The following is a 17,229-nucleotide window of genomic DNA, read 5'->3' as shown; positions in this document are numbered from 1 at the left end:
TTTATTACGATACATTTCTATATTTCATACCTTTTTATTCTGTACCTTTTTTATCACTTCGCGTTCGATTTAGATAAGAACTCCATCCCAAATGAGCAATTAAGTTTTGAGTTCACTGTGTTATGTTAAACATATAATCATATGTCCAGTGTGATCCTGGGGTATCCAAGAACAGACTAACAATGCATATCCTGTTACCACCTTCCGCTTTCATATACTTAGCACCGTTGTTGATGCCCATCCAGGTCGCCTGTCCCTTCATGGGAACTGTGATGGTTTCTGTGAGGAGCCCTGGTGATGTCCACCCAACACTACCTGAGTGGTGGTGAATGCAGCACAAGCCAGATTTGTATACTGCTGGGAATCATTGCCCTGGTGTATTGATCATTATTTCAGATGTAGCCATTTCCAATCCCTTATAATAAGGAAAGCTAGAGCAGTGTAGCAGACAAATGACAAGGGCCTTTAGAGTGGAGCCATCAGTTATGTGCTACACTGGTTATATGCACCTCCCTTTACTTATCATTAGATAACTGTTATACTCCTTTTCCACCAGCCAGCATACAACACGGGTTATTGCACATGAACCCGCATAACCATGCTGGCTGGTGTAAAAAGGCAGAGTTGGAATAATCTGGGTCGAGTGACCTGGTACTCCAACTCGGGTAGCTTGCAGGGTTGAACACGGGTTCAACCTGGTAAGCTGTGCAGTGTAAACGGTAGCCAGGTCGATGCGACCCGGCTCCCGATCACACTGTATGGGGGGGCGGAGCTGGGAGATTTATTTATTATTATTTATTAACAGTTTCTTATATAGCGCAGCAAATTCCGTTGCACTTTACAATTGGACACAATAATACAACAAAACTGGGTAATAAACAAACAGTCAGAGGTAGGAAGGCCCCGCTCGCAAGCTTACAATGTGATCTCCCAGCGCCACCCCCCCGCTGCGTCACCGGCAACGCCACCAACCCGGCAATATGCTGTATTGGAGACAGCAGATAGAAAGAGGGCTGACGCGGGTTGCACCCCTGTCAGAGAACCAATCACATGCTTTCAAAGTTTCCCTAGTTTACAGCACCAGGGACGGTGTAAGAGTGGCTGAAACATCTCACAAATCACATACAACTGTAATTGAATGTTTCTTCCTGCTAGTCCTGTTTATTAGGATAGATAGCTTGTGTAACGTGTCCGAATTATACATTTAAGAATACACTTAAAAAATAGACCTACCCCCATTTCCACAGGAAGCTCTGTTCCATCCAGAAGCAACACAGACGAGCGCAAGTCTTGATTTGAGGATTTGGGATGTGAGGACGACAGAGCTGTGCTGAGGTTCTGTCCTGGCTCTAGTGTGCTAATCCCGGTGCTTCTCTGTGCACCTAGCCGGGCTCCTGGAGTCTGCAACACGCGATATGTGCCTTCTACGTCTCCCATGATTGTTCCCTCGTGCTCAACTTTCTGCAACCTGTACAATAAAGCAAGTGTATAGTTATAATATTATACATTATGCAAGCCACCCAATATGGCAGACAGCCGCTTTACCGTGTATGTCCACATATGGCCAAACATTCCTCTACTGCATATGATTAAGACGAGCACCAAGATCACAGCTGGTTACTATTGTCCAAGCAAGGCTTCTTAAAAAGAAGGGCAAGATTACTAAGCAATACCTGGAAAACTGTAGTTTACGTCGGGGGTACAAGTATTAGGGTAATAGCCTTTGTAGGAACCAACATAACACTAGCCTAGGTACCTTTTACCTGTTATCCTTGACTGGACATCATATATATAGCTTACAGATAAGCTAACCTATGAACCATGTCACATACCCGCTATACAGCCAAGCGGAAACTTGTTGCCGACTGTATAGAACAGAGCGGCTTCTTCTAAACAGATTTACAGAGACAGGGAAATTATTTCCCAGGGTTAAAGCTTAGTGAAGTATTATGCCCGAGTGTTGTCAGGCACTCATTCATACAAATACACTCAATGCAATGTTATAAACAAAGAGCCCTATATGTACAAACACACACAATAGGATTTTTGTATCACTGTTACATATAATATTTGGCTGGAAAGAAGAATAGCTTTCACTAAACTGACACAACCAGTTTATCCAAAACAACTTGTTTTATGTGCAAATAAAACAAGTCAACAGTGAGAGGTGAAAAGGAGAAAACATGTGGCTAACAGCACAGACCACTTCACGGGTCCCCTCCGTCCCTTACACAGGAAGCCGGACAACAGAAGCCTTTATTATGTTTAAGTAAAGATCAACAGGCTGAAAGTAGGACACATTCTGCACAAGGCAAAGACAACACACACCCATGAGAGCCTTAAGCAAACAACACATTTACAAGCAATTAGGCCTACATAGAACGGCTGTGCTTACCACTCAGACCCATGTGGTATAACCATCAGCAGCTTCCTGTGAAGAATTTCAAGTGAATAAAATATTTAATTTGAAACTATAACAGTTACATGGCTGGGAGCTCGCTAAAGTATTTAGCAAACAATTTACTCTCCCCATCGTGGTTACCCTTCCCATGACACCCCTCAATATATTAATGGCGGATTTCAAAGTCCTTTTTGAACTGCAATAAATAAAATAATAATAATACTATTAAAAAAAAGAAAAGGACATTATGTATTTTAGTTATAAAGTGTCAGATTTGTTATGCAGCAACATACACTGAGGGAATAATGATGAAAAAGTAATGGCACAGTTGTTTCAATGCTTTCTCACACACTGAATAACATTATACACGCACCACCATGGGCAAGTTTGGCCAGCACACTCACCCACGTTCTTGGGCCCCATTCACTTACCCAATTTAGCTTCCTTAATTTTACCACATCAAGTGAGGTGTGCGTCTGAAGTGCAACGTGCATGCACCCCAATGTTAATGAAGTGGATAAGCGAAAATAGGAAGAGAGAGAAAAAAGGGGGAGAGATCAAAGGAGAGGGAGATGGAGGAAGGCTTAAGGAGACGCAAAGGGGGAAACGAAACACATGGAAAAATAAGAATTTACTTACCGATAATTCTATTTCTCGGAGTCCGTAGTGGATGCTGGGGTTCCTGAAAGGACCATGGGGAATAGCGGCTCCGCAGGAGACAGGGCACAAAAAGTAAAGCTTTCCGATCAGGTGGTGTGCACTGGCTCCTCCCCCTATGACCCTCCTCCAGACTCCAGTTAGGTACTGTGCCCGGACGAGCGTACACAATAAGGGAGGAATTTTGAATCCCGGGTAAGACTCTTACCAGCCACACCAATCACACTGTACAACCTGTGATCTGAACCCAGTTAACAGTATGATAACAGCGGAGCCTCTGAAAAGATGGCTCACAACAACAATAACCCGATTTAGTTAGCAATAACTATGTACAAGTATTGCAGATAATCCGCACTTGGGATGGGCGCCCAGCATCCACTACGGACTCCGAGAAATAGAATTATCGGTAAGTAAATTCTTATTTTCTCTATCGTCCTTGTGGATGCTGGGGTTCCTGAAAGGACCATGGGGATTATACCAAAGCTCCCAAACGGGCGGGAGAGTGCGGATGACTCTGCAGCACCGAATGAGAGAACTCCAGGTCCTCTTTTGCCAGGGTATCAAATTTGTAGAATTTTACAAACGTGTTCTCCCCCGACCACGTAGCTGCTCGGCAAAGTTGTAATGCCGAGACCCCTCGGGCAGCCGCCCAAGATGAGTCCACCTTCCTTGTGGAATGGGCCTTAACAGATTTAGACTGTGGCAGGCCTGCCACAGAATGTGCAAGTTGAATTGTGCTACCAATCCCACGAGCAATCGACTGCTTAGAAGCAGAAGCACCCAGCATTGTTGGGTGCATACAGGATAAACAGCAAGTCAGATTTCCTGACTCCAGCCAACCTGGAAACTATATTTTCAGGGCCCTGATAACATCCAGCAACTTGGAGTCCTCCAAGTCCCTAGTAGCCGCAGGTACCACAATAAGCTGGTTCAGGTGAAACGCTGACACCACCATAAGGAGAAACTGGGGACGAGTCCGCAGCTTTGCTCTGTCCGAATGGACAATCGGATATGGCTTTGTGAGATAAAGCCGCCAATTCTGACACTCGCCTGGCCGAGGCCAGGACCAACAGCATGGTCATTTTCCATGTGAGATATATCAAATCCACAGATTTGAGTTGTTTAAACCAATGTGATTTTTTTTTTTTTTTTTTTTAGGAATCCCAAAACTACGTTGAGATCGCCCAGTGCCACTGGAGACATCAAAGGGGCTGTATATGCAGTACTCCCTTAACAACTTCTGGACTTCAGGAACTGAAGCCAATTTCTTTCTGGAAGAAAATCAACAGGCCGAAATTTGAACCTTAATGGACCCAATTTGAGACCCATAGACACTCCTGTTTGCAGGAAATGTAGAAATTAACCTAGTTGAAATTCTTCCGTGGAGCCTTCCTGGACTCACACCCTGGCACATATTTTCACCTAAGTGGTGATAATGTTGTGCGGTCACCTCCTTCCTGGCTCTGACCAGGGTAGGGATGACCTCTTCCGGAATGCCTCTTTCCCTTAGGATCCGGCGTTCACCCGCCTTGGCGTCAACGCAGCTGCGGTAAGTCCCGGAACAGACACGGTTCTTGCCGAATCAAGACCCTTCTTAGTATCTCTTGAAGTTCCGGGAACCAAGTCCTTCTTGGCCAAACCGGAGCCACGAGTATAGTTCTTACTCCTCTCCTTCCTATCATTTTCAATACATTGGGTATGAAAAGCAGAGGATGGAACACATACACCGACTGGTACACCGACGGTGTTACCAGAGCGTCCCAGCTATTGCCTGAGTGTCTCTTGACCTGGCGCTTCAGGTGGGACGCCATCATAACCACCTTTGGTCTTTCCCAACGGTTTACAATCATGTGGAAACTTCCAGATTAAGTATCCACTTTTCCGGGTGGAATTCATTTATGCTGAGGAAATCTTCCCAGTTGCCCACTCCCGGAATGAACACTGCTGACAGTGTTATCACATGATTTTCCGCCCAGCGAAGAATCCTTGCTGTCATTGCCCTCCTGCTTCTTGTGTCGCCCCGTCTGATAACGTGGGCGACCGCCATGATGATGTCCTACTGGATCAGCACCGGTTGACTTTGAAGCAGGAGTCTTCCTAGGCTCAGAGCATTGTAAATTGCCCTTAGCTCCAGTATATTCATGTGGAGAGAAGTCTCCAGACTTGACCACACTTCCTTGGAAATTTTTTCCCTGTGTGACTACACCCCAGCCTCTCAGGCTGGTATCCGTGGTCCCCAGAACACAGTCCTGAATGCTGAGTGTGCTGCCCTCTAAAAGATGAGCACTCTGCAGCCCCCACAGAAGAGACACCCTTGTCCTTGGAGACAGGATTATCCGCTGATGCATCTGAAAATGCGATCCGGACCATTCGTCCAGCAAATCCCCTGAGATCTGCCGAATGGCATCGCTTCGTAAGAAGCCACCATTTTTCCCAGGACTCCTGTGCATTGATGCACTGATACTTGGCCTGGTTTTAGGAGGTTTCTGACTAGGTCGAATAACTCCTTGGCTTTTTCCTCCCGGAGGAACACCTTTTTCTGGACTATGCCCAGAATCATTCCTAGGAACAGCAGACGTATCGTCGGAAAACAGCTGCGATTCTTGGAATATTTAGAATCCAGTCGTGCTGTCGTAGAACTACTTTAGATAGTGCTCTTCCGACCTCCAACTGTTCTCTGGAACTTGCCCTTTTAAGGATATCGTCCAAGTAAGGGATAATTTAGATGCCTTTTTTCTTTGAAGAAACATCTTTTCGGCCATTACCTTGGTAAAAGGCCCGGGGTGCCGTGGATAATTCAAACGGCATCGTCTGAAACTGATATTGACAGTTCTGTACCACGAACCAGAGGTACCCTTGTTGAGAAGGGCAAATTTGGACATGGAGGTAATCCTTGATGTCCAGGGACACCATATAGTCCCCTTTTTTCCGGTTCGCTATCACTGCTCTGAGTGACTCCATCTCGATTTGAACCTTTTATGTAAGTGTTCAAAGATTTCAGTTTAGACTATGTCTCACCAAGCCGTCTGGCTTCAGTACCACAATATAGTGTGGTAAAATAATACCCTTTTCCTTGTTGTAGGAGGGGTACTTTGATTATCACCTGCTGGATATACAGCTTGTGAATTGTTTCCAATGCTGCCTCCCTGTCGGAGGGAGCCGTTGGTAAAGCAGACTTCAGAAACCTGCGAGGAGAAGATGTCTCGACTCTCCAATCTGTACCCCTGGGATAATACTTGTACTATCTAGGGGTCAACCTGCGAGTGATCCCACTGCGCGCTGAGACTCTTGAGACTACCCCCCCACCTTGAGTCCGCTTGCACGGCCCCAGCGTCATGCTGAGGACTTGGCAGACGCGGTGGAGGGCTTCTTTTCCTGGGAAGGGGCTGCCTGCTGCAGTCTACTTCCCTTACCTCTATGTCTGGGCAGATATGACTGGCCTTTTGCCTGCATGCCCTCATGGGAAAGGAAGGATTGAGGCTGAAAAGACGGTGTCTTTTTCAGCTGAGATGTAACTTGGGGTAAAAAGGTTGGATTTCCCAGCTGTTGCCGTGGTCCCCAGGTCCGATGGACCGACCCCAACTAACTCCTTCCCTTTATACGGCAATACTTCCATGTGCCGTATGGGATCTGTATCACCTGACCACTGTCGTGTCCATGACATCTTCTGGGTGATATGGACAACGTACTTATCTTGATGCCAGAGAGCAAATATCCCTCTGTGCATCTCACGTACATATATATAGAATGCATCCTATTAAATGCTCTATATGAATAAAATATTTTCAGTCAGGGAAACCGACCAAGCCAACCCAGCACTGCATCTCCAGGCTGATGGCGATCGCTGGTCGCAGTATAACCACCGTATGTGTGTATATACTTTTTAGGATATCTTTCCAGCTTCCTATCAGCTGGCTCCTTGAGGGCGGCCGTATCTGGAGACGGTAACGCCACTTGATAAGCGTGTGAGCGCCTTATCACCCTAAGGGGTGTTTCCCAACGCGCCCTAATCTCTGGCGGGAAAGGGTATAACGCCAATATTTGCTATCGGGGTAACCCCACGCATCATCACACACTTCATTTTATTTTATCTGATTCAGGAAAAACTACAGGTAGTTTTTTCACTCCCACATAATACCCTTTTTTGTGGTACTTGTAGTATCAGAAATATGCAACACCTCCTTCATTGCCCTTAACGTGTGGCCCTAATGAGAAATACGTTTGTTTATTCACCGTCGACACTGGATTCAGTGTCCGTGTCTGTGTCTGTGTCGACCGACTGAGGTAAATGGGCGTTTTTAACGCCCCTGACGGTGTTTCATGAGACGCCTGGACCGGTACTAATAGTTTGTCGGCCGTCTCACGTCGTCAACCGACCTTGCAGCGTGTTGACATTCTCACGTAATTCCCTAAATAAGCCATCCATTCCGGTGTCGACTCCCTAGAGAGTGACATCACCATTACAGGCAATTTCTCCGCCTCCTCACCAACATCGTCCTCATACATGTCGACACACACGTACCGACACACAGCACACACACCGGGAATGCTCTGACAGAGGACAGGACCCACACTAGCCCTTTGGGGAGACAGAGGGAGAGTTTGCCAGCACACACCAAAACGCTATAATTATATAGGGACAACCTTATATAAGTGTTTTCCCTTATAGCATCTTTATATATATCTCAATATCGCCAAAATCAGTGCCCCCCCTCTCTGTTTTAACCCTGTTTCTGTAGTGCAGTGCAGGGGAGAGCCTGGGAGCCTTCTCTCCAGGCTTTCTGTGAGAGAAAATGGCGCTGTGTGCTGAGGAGATAGGCCCCGCCCCTTTTTCGGCGGGCTCGTCTCCCGCTATTTAGTGAATCTTGGCAGGGGTTAAATATCTCCATATAGCCTCTGGGGGCTATATGTGAGGTATTTTTCGCCAAAAAAGGTTTTCATTTGCCTCCCAGGGCGCCCCCCTCCCAGCGCCCTGCACCCTCAGTGACTGCCGTGTGAAGTGTGCTGAGAGGAAAATGGCGCACAGCTGCAGTGCTGTGCGCTACCTTTAGAAGACTGCAGGAGTCTTCAGCCGCCGATTCTGGACCTCTTCTTACTTCAGCATCTGCAAGGGGGCCGGCGGCGCGGCTCCGGTGACCATCCAGGCTGTACCTGTGATCGTCCCTCTGGAGCTGATGTCCAGTAGCCAAGAAGCCAATCCATCCTGCACGCAGGTGAGTTCACTCCTTCTCCCCTAAGTCCCTCGTTGCAGTGATCCTGTTGCCAGCAGGACTCACTGTAAAATAAAAAACCTAAGCTAAACTTTCTCTAAGCAGCTCTTTAGGAGAGCCACCTAGATTGCACCCTTCTCGGCCGGGCACAAAAATCTAACTGGAGTCTGGAGGAGGGTCATAGGGGGAGGAGCCAGTGCACACCACCTGATCGGAAAGCTTTACTTTTTGTGCCCCGTCTCCTGCGGAGCCGCTATTCCCCATGGTCCTTTCAGGAACCCCAGCATCCACAAGGACGATAGAGAAAGAGGGTAGAGAAAAAGGGGAAGGAGGAAAGGAGGGGAAATAGCATAAAAATGGGGAGATTTAGTAAAAGATAATAGGATTTTAATTACCTACCGGGTAAATCCTTTTCTCGTAGTCCGTAGAGGATGCTGGGGTCCACATTAGTACCATGGGGTATAGACGGGTCCACTAGGAGCCATTGGCACTTTAAGAGTTTGAGAGTGTGGGCTGGCTCCTCCCTCTATGCCCCTCCTACCAGACTCAGTCTAGAAACTGTGCCCGAGGAGACGGACAACTTTGAAAGAAGGAAATTACACAGATAGTGGAGAGATTCACACCAGCTCACACAACAAGGCAAACCAAGCTAACCAGCTTGAAATATCAGCAACGGCTGAACAATATTACTTAAGCAAGTAACAAAACAGTACTTAACCAAGAACTAAGCAGTACTGAACTAAGTAACCACTGCAGGATCACGAAGCGCTGGGCGGGCGCCCAGCATTCTCTACAGACTACGAGAAAAGGATTTACCGGTAGGTAATTAAAATCCTATTTTCTCTTACGTCCTAGAGCATGCTGGGGTCCACATTAGTACCATGGGGATGTACCAAAGCTCCCAGAACGGGAGGGAGAGCGCGGAAGCTCCTGCAGAACTGACTGACCGAACTTCAGGTCCTCAGAGGCCTAAGTATCAAACTTGAAGAACTTTGCAAACGTGTTCGACCCAGACCAAGTAGCCGCTCAGCAAAGCTGTAAAACCAAGACACCCCGGGCAGCCGCCCAGGAAGAACCCATCTTACGAGTAGCCTAAGGACACGGCAATCCTGCCGTAGAATACGCATGCTGGATAGTGAACCTGATCCAGCGAGAGATCATCTGCTTAGAAGCAGGACACTCAAGTTTCTTGGGATCATACAGGACAAACAGAGAGTCCGATTTTCTGTGACGAGCAGTCCTCTTCACATAGATCTTCAGAGCCCTTACAACATCCAAGGACTTTGATGAAATTGAGGAGTCAGTAGCCACTGGCACCACAATAGGTTGGTTGATATGAAATGCCGACACAACCTTCGGAAAGAACTGCTGACGTGTCCGGAGCTCAGCTCTATCTTCATGGAAGATCAAGTAGGGGCTCTTACAAGACAAAGCCCCCAACTCCGACACACGTCTAGCAGAAGCTAAGGCCAACAATGTGACAGCGTTTCACATGAGAAACTTGACCTCAACCTCCGGTAGAGGTTCGCACCAATCCGATTGGAGGAACTGTAACACCACGTTAAGATCCCAGGGCGCCGTAGGCGGCACAAAGGGAGGCTGGATGTGCAGAACCCCTTTCAAGAAAGTCTGAACCTCAGGGAGGGAAGCCAATTGTTTTTTGGTAGAAAATGGATAGGGCTGAAATCTGGACCTTTACGGATCCCAACCTCAGGCCCATATCCATACCTGCTTGCAGGAAGAGGAGAAACCGTCCAAGTTGAAACTCCACCGTAGGAAACTCCTTGGACTCACACCAAGATACATATTTTTTTCCAAATACGATGGTAATGTTTAGACGTTACTCCTTTCCTAGCCTGTATCAGGGTAGGAATAACCTTGTTCGGAATGCCCTTCCGAGCTAATATCTGGCGGTCAACCTCCATGCTGACAAACGTAGCCGCGGTAAGTCTTGATAAGCGAACAGCCCCTGCTGCAGCAGGTCCTCCTGAAGAGGTAGAGGCCTCAGCTCTTCCAGCAGTAGATCCAGAAGATCTGCGTACCAAGCCCTTCTTGGCCAGTCTCGAGCAATGAGAATTGCCTGAACTCTTGTTCTCCTTATGAGTTTTAGAACTCTTGGAATGAGTGGAAGTGGAGGAAACACGTACACCGACTGGAACACCCATGGAGTCACTAGGGCGTGAACCGCCACGGCTTGCGGGTCCCTCGACCTGGAACAATACCTCCGAAGCTTCTTGTTGAGAAGAGAGGCCATCATGTCTATTTGAGGTACACCCCAAAGATCTGTTACCTCCGTGAACACCTCCGGATGGAGTCCCCACTCTCCTGGAGATCATGTCTGCTGAGGAAGTCCGCTTCCCAGTTGTCTACACCCGGAATGAAGATTGCCGACAGCGCCACCGCGTGCTTTTCTGCCCAGAGGATGATTCTTGTTACCTCTGACATTGCAGCTCTGCTCTTCGTTCCGCCCTGTCGGTTTATGTAGGCCACCGTCGTTACATTGTCCGACTGCATTTGAATGGCTCGATCTCGCAGAAGATGAGCCGCTTGGAGAAAACTGTTGTAGACAGCTCTTAGTTCCAGAACATTTATTTGTAGACTGGATTCCAGGCTTACCACCTTCCCTGGAAGGTTTTCCCCTGAGTGACTGCGCCCCAGCCCCGGAGACTTGCATCCGTGGTAAGAAGGACCCAGTCCTGAATCCCGAACCTGCGACCCTCCAGATGGTGAGACATATGCAGCCACCAGAGGAGTGAAATCCTGGCTTTTGGCGACAGAGGTATCCTCTGGTGCAGGTGAGAACCCGACCATTTGTCTAGGAGATCCAGTTGGAAGGACAGAGCATGAAACCTTGCGTACTGTAGAGCCTCGTAGGAGGCAACCATCTTCCCCAGAAGGTGAATGCACTGATGAACCGATACCCGGGTTGGCTTCAGGACATCCCGGACCATTGTTTGAATCACCAACGCTTTCTCCTCCGGCAGAAACACCCTCTGTACTTCTGTGTCGAGGATCATTCCCAGAAAAGACAATCTCCTTGTCGGCTCCAAATGTGACTTTGGAAGGTTCAGGATCCAACCGTGTTCCCTGAGCAGATGAGTCGTGAGAACAATGGACTGCAACAATGTCTCCCGGGACGATGCCTTTATCAGCAGATCATCCAGATATGGGATTATGTTCACCCCCTGTCTGCGGAGGAGAACCATCATCTCGGCCATCACCTTGGTGAACACCCTCGGTGTTGTGGAGAGGCCGAATGGCAGTGCCTGAAATTGATAGTTACTGTCTAACAGTGCAAATCTGAGATAAGCCTGGTGTGGCGGCCAAATCGGAACGTGGAGGTACGCATCCTTGATATCCAGGGGTACCAGGAATTCTCCCTTCTCCAGACCTGAAATCACTGCTCTGAGAGACTCCATTTTGAATTTGAACACACTCAGGTAAGGGTTCAACGATTTCAAGTTTAAAATTGGTCTGACCGAAACATCCGGTTTTGGTACCACGAAAAGGTTTAAATAATAACCCTTGTTGTGCATATGAGGTGGAACTGGGACAATGACCTGTGACTTTTCCAATTTTAGGATGGCCTCCCGTAGGATAGCCCTGTCTCAGCAAAGCTGGCAAGCCTGAGTTGAAGAATTGGTGAGGCGGGAGTTTTTGAAACTCCAGTCTGTACCCCTGCGACACAACATCCTGTACCCAGGGATTCAGGCCGGACGACACCCAGACGTGTCTGAAACGTCTGAGTCTCGCACCCACCAGCACATCTTCCAGGCTGTGCGGTCCACCGTCATGCTGAGGATTTTGAGGAACCAGAAGCAGGTTTCTGGTCCTGGGAGCCTGCAGGTGCAGGATTTTTGGATTTTGCACGACCACCTCTAAAGAAAGTGGTAGGAGGCTTGGACTTTTTTGCCTTAGCGGTCCGAAAGGACTGCAACACAGCTGAAGAAAATGGTTTCTTCGTAGAAATCCACGCATCCAACGCTTCCCCAAAAAGAGCCTGACCTGTGTAGGGTAGGTTCTGCACACTTCTCCTGGATTCCGCGTCTGCAGTCCATTGGCGTAGCCAGAGTCCCCTGCGAGCTGAGACAGACATGGAAGATATATGTGCAGTCAGCGTCCCCAGGTCCTTCATGGATTCCACCATGAACCCCCGCAGAATCCTGTATGTTACGTAGAAACAATTCAATGTCACTTCTATCCATTGTATCCAAATCCTCTAGTTATGTGCCTGACCACTTTACTATGGCTTTAGAAATCCATGCACAGGCAATAGTGGGCCTTAACGCCACTCCTGAAGCAGTGTATATGGATTTGAGCATAGTGTCAATCTTACGATCAGCCGGTTCTTTTAACACGGTAGATCCAGGAACAGGTAAAACCACCTTTTTAGACAGTCTGGAAACAGATGCATCAACTATGGGTGGGTTTTCCCATTTTTTCCTATCCTCCTCAGGGAAGGGAAAAGCAACCAGAACCCTTTTTGGGATCTGGAATTTTTTCTCCGGGTTTTCCCAGGATTTTTCAAATACAGCGTTTCATTCTTTTAACTGTCATTGAAGTAAGCCTCCTCAACCTGCTCAGGCGGCGTGTCATTAATGTTTAACACATCTCTAATGGCCTCAATCATGAGCTGCACACCCTTTGCAAGGGATGCCGCCCCCCTCAGCACATCTCCATTACCGTCTGCTGTATCAGAGTCGGTATCCGTGTCATCTCGCATAATGTGGGAACATACTAGGGGATTTTGCAGGAATAGGAACAGAACCTGACCAAACTGCCATATACTTCTTTAACACCTGAGTTTCAGTCCCATTAATAGAGGACAACCACTCAGGCTCATTAATTGGGATCTGAGACAAAACAATACAATCCTGTGTACATGGAATGGATCCCTCCTGAGAGGAAACAGCCTCTGCAGCATATGACGCAGAGTCCCTAGACATGGCTATGTGAGACAACAAACACCCCCCCCCCCCCCCCACACACACACACACACAGGTAAATGTCAGACACAGTTTCCCCCCAAGTATGCCACAGAGAGACACAGAGATTGGAGCCAAACCACACACAGCGCTTACTGAGGTAGATATAATACAACTACCTAGCGCTTACTGTGTACCTTTATTAGACTACACAGTATTAACACAGTCTGCCTCCCCTTCTACAACCCCCTGGTACCACACAGAATAGCTGGAGTTGCTTGAAGGCACAGCTCTCCCTGTCAGTATCTCTGTAGAGGATCTGCAGGCAGGAACATGGCGCTGAACGCTGCTGGGTCCGCTGAGAAGCTCCGCCCCCTGAACATGGTGCTGCTTCCGGCTCTTCAATTCTTTATACTGGCCTGAGGATTTCTGCTGGCAGTGTAAGAGAGGTCCCCGACAGACTTGCTGACCAGTGTAGGGCATCGGCGCTGGCTCAGGGCGCCCCACTATGTACCGCTGAGCCTCCGGAGCACAGTTAATACTGCGCTCCCACCCTGTTGCCGCCATCTTCACACCGGCTCCCCACTTGCTGAGGGAACCGGTGACTCACTCGCCACCGGAATTCTTCTGGTTCTGTTAGGGGGTGGCGGCATGCTGCGGGAGTGAGCGGTCAGCTGGGGCGGCTAACGATCATCACCCTCAGGAGCTAATATCCTGTCAGCGGAGATAGTGGCTCAAAACTCCTCAGGGTGGACACTACTCCCCCCCTAAGTCCCACGAAGCAGGGAGGCTGTTGCCAGCAGCCTCCTTGTGCCTAAACTAACTCTTAGAAAAATAATAAAACTAAAGAAGCTCTAGGAGCTCCCCTAGCTGTGACCGGCTCCTCCGGGCACATTTTCTAAACTGAGTCTGGTAGGAGGGGCATAGAGGGAGGAGCCAGCCCACACTGTCAAACTATTAAAGTGCCAGTGGCTCCATCTATACCCCATGGTACAAATGTGGACCCCAGCATCCTCTAGGACGTAAGAGAAAATGGGGAGATACACACACACACACACACACACACACACACACTATTATATTATATATATAATAATAAGATTTTACTCACCGGTAAATCTATTTCTCGTAGTCCGTAGTGGATGCTGGGAACTCCGTAAGGACCATGGGGAATAGCGGCTCCGCAGGAGACTGGGTACAACTAAAGAAAGCTTTAGGACTACCTGGTCTGCACTGGCTCCTCCCACTATGACCCTCCTCCAGACCTCAGTTAGAATTTTGTGCCCGGCTGAGCTGGATGCACACTAGGGGCTACTGTGCCCGGAAGAGCTGACACAATAAGGAAGGATTTTGAATCCCGGGTAAGACTCATACCAGCCACACCAATCACACCGTATAACTCGTGATGCTATACCCAGTTAACAGTATGAATAACAACTGAGCCTCACCAACAGATGGCTCATAACAATAACCCTTTAGTTAAGCAATAACTATATACAAGTTTTGCAGACAATCCGCACTTGGGATGGGCGCCCAGCATCCACTACGGACTACGAGAAATAGATTTACCGGTGAGTAAAATCTTATTTTCTCCGACGTCCTAGTGGATGCTGGGAACTCCGTAAGGACCATGGGGATTATACCAAAGCTCCCAAAAGGGCGGGAGAGTGCGGATGACTCTGCAGCACCGAATGAGCAAACTCAAGGTCCTCCTTAGCCAGGGTATCAAACTTGTAGAATCTTGCAAAAGTGTTTGAACCCGACCAAGTAGCAGCTCGGAAAAGTTGTAAAACCGAGACCCCTCGGGCAGCCGCCCAAGAAGAGCCCACTTTCCTCGTGGAATGGGCCTTTACAGATTTAGGATGCGGCAGTCCAGCCGCAGAATGTGCAAGTTGAATCGTGCTACAGATCCAGCGAGCAATAGTCTGCTTAGAAGCAGGAGCACCCAGCTTGTTGGGTGCATACAGGATAAATAGCGAGTCAGTTTTTCTGACTCCAGCCGTCCTGGAAACATATATTTTCAGGGCCCTGACTACGTCCAGCAACTTGGAGTCCTCCAAGTCCCGAGTAGCCGCAGGCACAATAGGTTGGTTCACATGAAAAGCTGATACCACCTTAGGAAGGAATTGGGAATGCGTCCTCAATTCCGCCCTATCCACATGAAAAATCAGATAAGGGCTTTTGCATGACAAAGCCGCCAATTCTGATACACGCCTGGCCGACGCCAAGGCCAACAGCATGACCACTTTCCACGTGAGGTATTTTAGCTCCACGGTTTTAAGTGGCTCAAACCAATGCGACTTCAAGAAATCCAACACCACGTTGAGATCCCACGGTGCCACTGGAGGCACAAACGGGGGCTGAATATGCAGCACTCCCTTAACAAAAGTCTGAACTTCAGGCAGTGAAGCCAGTTCTTTTTGGAAGAAAATGGACAGAGCCGAAATCTGGACCTTAATGGAACCCAATTTTAGGCCCATAGACACTCCTGACTGTAGGAAGTGCAGAAAACGACCCAGTTGAAATTCCTCCGTTCCTCCGTTGGGGCCTTTCTGGCCTCACACCAAGCAACATATTTTCGCCAAATACGGTGATAATGTGTTACGGTCACCTCTTTCCTCGCCTTAATCAGCGTAGGAATGACTTACTCCGGAATGCCTTTTTCCTTCAGGATCCGGTGTTCAACCGCCATGCCGTCAAACGCAGCCGCGGTAAGTCTTGGAACAGACAGGGTCCCTGCTGCAGCAGGTCCTGTCTGAGTGGCAGAGGCCATGGGTCCTCTGAGATCATTTCTTGAAGTTCTGGGTACCAAGATCTTCTTGGCCAATCCGGAACCACAAGTATAGTTCGTACTCCTCTCTTTCTTATTATTCTCAGTACCTTGGGTATGAGAGGCAGATGAGGGAACACATACACCGACTGGTACACCCACGGTGTTACCAGAGCGTCCACAGCCATCGCCTGAGGGTCCCTTGACCTGGCGCAATATCTTTTTAGCTTTTTGTTGAGGCGGGACGCCATCATGTCCACCTGTGGCCTTTCCCACTGGTGTACAATCATTTGGAAGACTTCTGGATGAAGTCCCCACTCTCCCGGGTGGAGGTCATGCCTGCTGAGGAAGTCTGCTTCCCAGTTGTCCACTCCCGGAATGAATATTGCTGACAGTGCTAACACGTGATTCTCCGCCCAACGGAGAATCCTTGTGGCTTCTGCCATCGCCATCCTGCTTCTTGTGCCGCCCTGTCGGTTTACATGGGCGACCGCCGTGATGTTGTCTGACTGAATCAGTACCGGCTGGTGTTGAAGCAGGGGCCTTGCCTGACTTAGGGCATTGTAAATGGCCCTTAGTTCCAGAATATTTATGTGTAGGGCAGTCTCCTGACTTGACCATAGTCCTTGGAAATTTCTTCCCTGAGTGACTGCCCCCAGCCTCGAAGGCTGGCATCCGTGGTCACTAGGACCCAGTCCTGTATGCCGAATCTGTGGCCCTCTAGAAGATGAGCACTCTGCAGCCACCACAGTAGAGACACCCTGGCCCTTGGGGACAAGGTTATCAGCCGATGCATCTGAAGATGCGATCCGGACCACTTGTCCAGCAGATCCCACTGAAAGATCCTTGCATGGAACCTGCCGAATGGAATTGCTTCGTAAGAAGCTACCATCTTTCCCAGGACTCGCGTGCAGTGATGCACCGACACCTGTTTTGGTTTTAGGAGGTCTCTTACAAGAGATGACAACTCCCTGGTCTTCTCCTCCGGGAGAAACACTTTTTTCTGTTCTGTGTCCAGAACCATCCCCAGGAATAGTAGACGCGTTGTAGGAACCAGCTGCGACTTCGGGATATTCAGGATCCAGCCGTGCTGTTGTAGCACTGTCTGAGCTAGTGCTACTCCGATCAACAACTGTTCCCTGGACCTCGCCTTTATAAGGAGATCGTCCAAGTACGGGATAATTATGACTCCTCATCATTTCTGCCATTACCTTGGTAAATACCCTCGGAGCCGTGGATAGACCAAACGGCAACGTCTGGAATTGG

The 17,229-nt window shown here is 48.5% G+C and overlaps 1 protein-coding gene across 1 annotated transcript in view; it reads right to left on the bottom strand.

Annotated features, from left to right (window-relative positions):
- The window catches only part of FARP2 (FERM, ARH/RhoGEF and pleckstrin domain protein 2), a 238,283-nt gene that overhangs the window by 181,083 nt on the left and 39,971 nt on the right, over positions 1-17,229 (bottom strand). The window contains exon 2 of the mRNA XM_063919260.1: positions 1,234-1,468. Within this exon, the coding sequence (XP_063775330.1) occupies positions 1,234-1,437 (204 nt within the window). The 5' untranslated portion in view covers positions 1,438-1,468. The remainder of the gene's footprint in view (positions 1-1,233; positions 1,469-17,229) is intronic.

This window comes from Pseudophryne corroboree, chromosome 4 (genome assembly GCF_028390025.1).
Source record: "Pseudophryne corroboree isolate aPseCor3 chromosome 4, aPseCor3.hap2, whole genome shotgun sequence".
Classification (NCBI taxonomy): domain Eukaryota; kingdom Metazoa; phylum Chordata; class Amphibia; order Anura; family Myobatrachidae; genus Pseudophryne; species Pseudophryne corroboree.
Note: the sequence above shows the minus strand (reverse complement) of the source record. Positions and strands in the feature narration are given on the sequence as shown.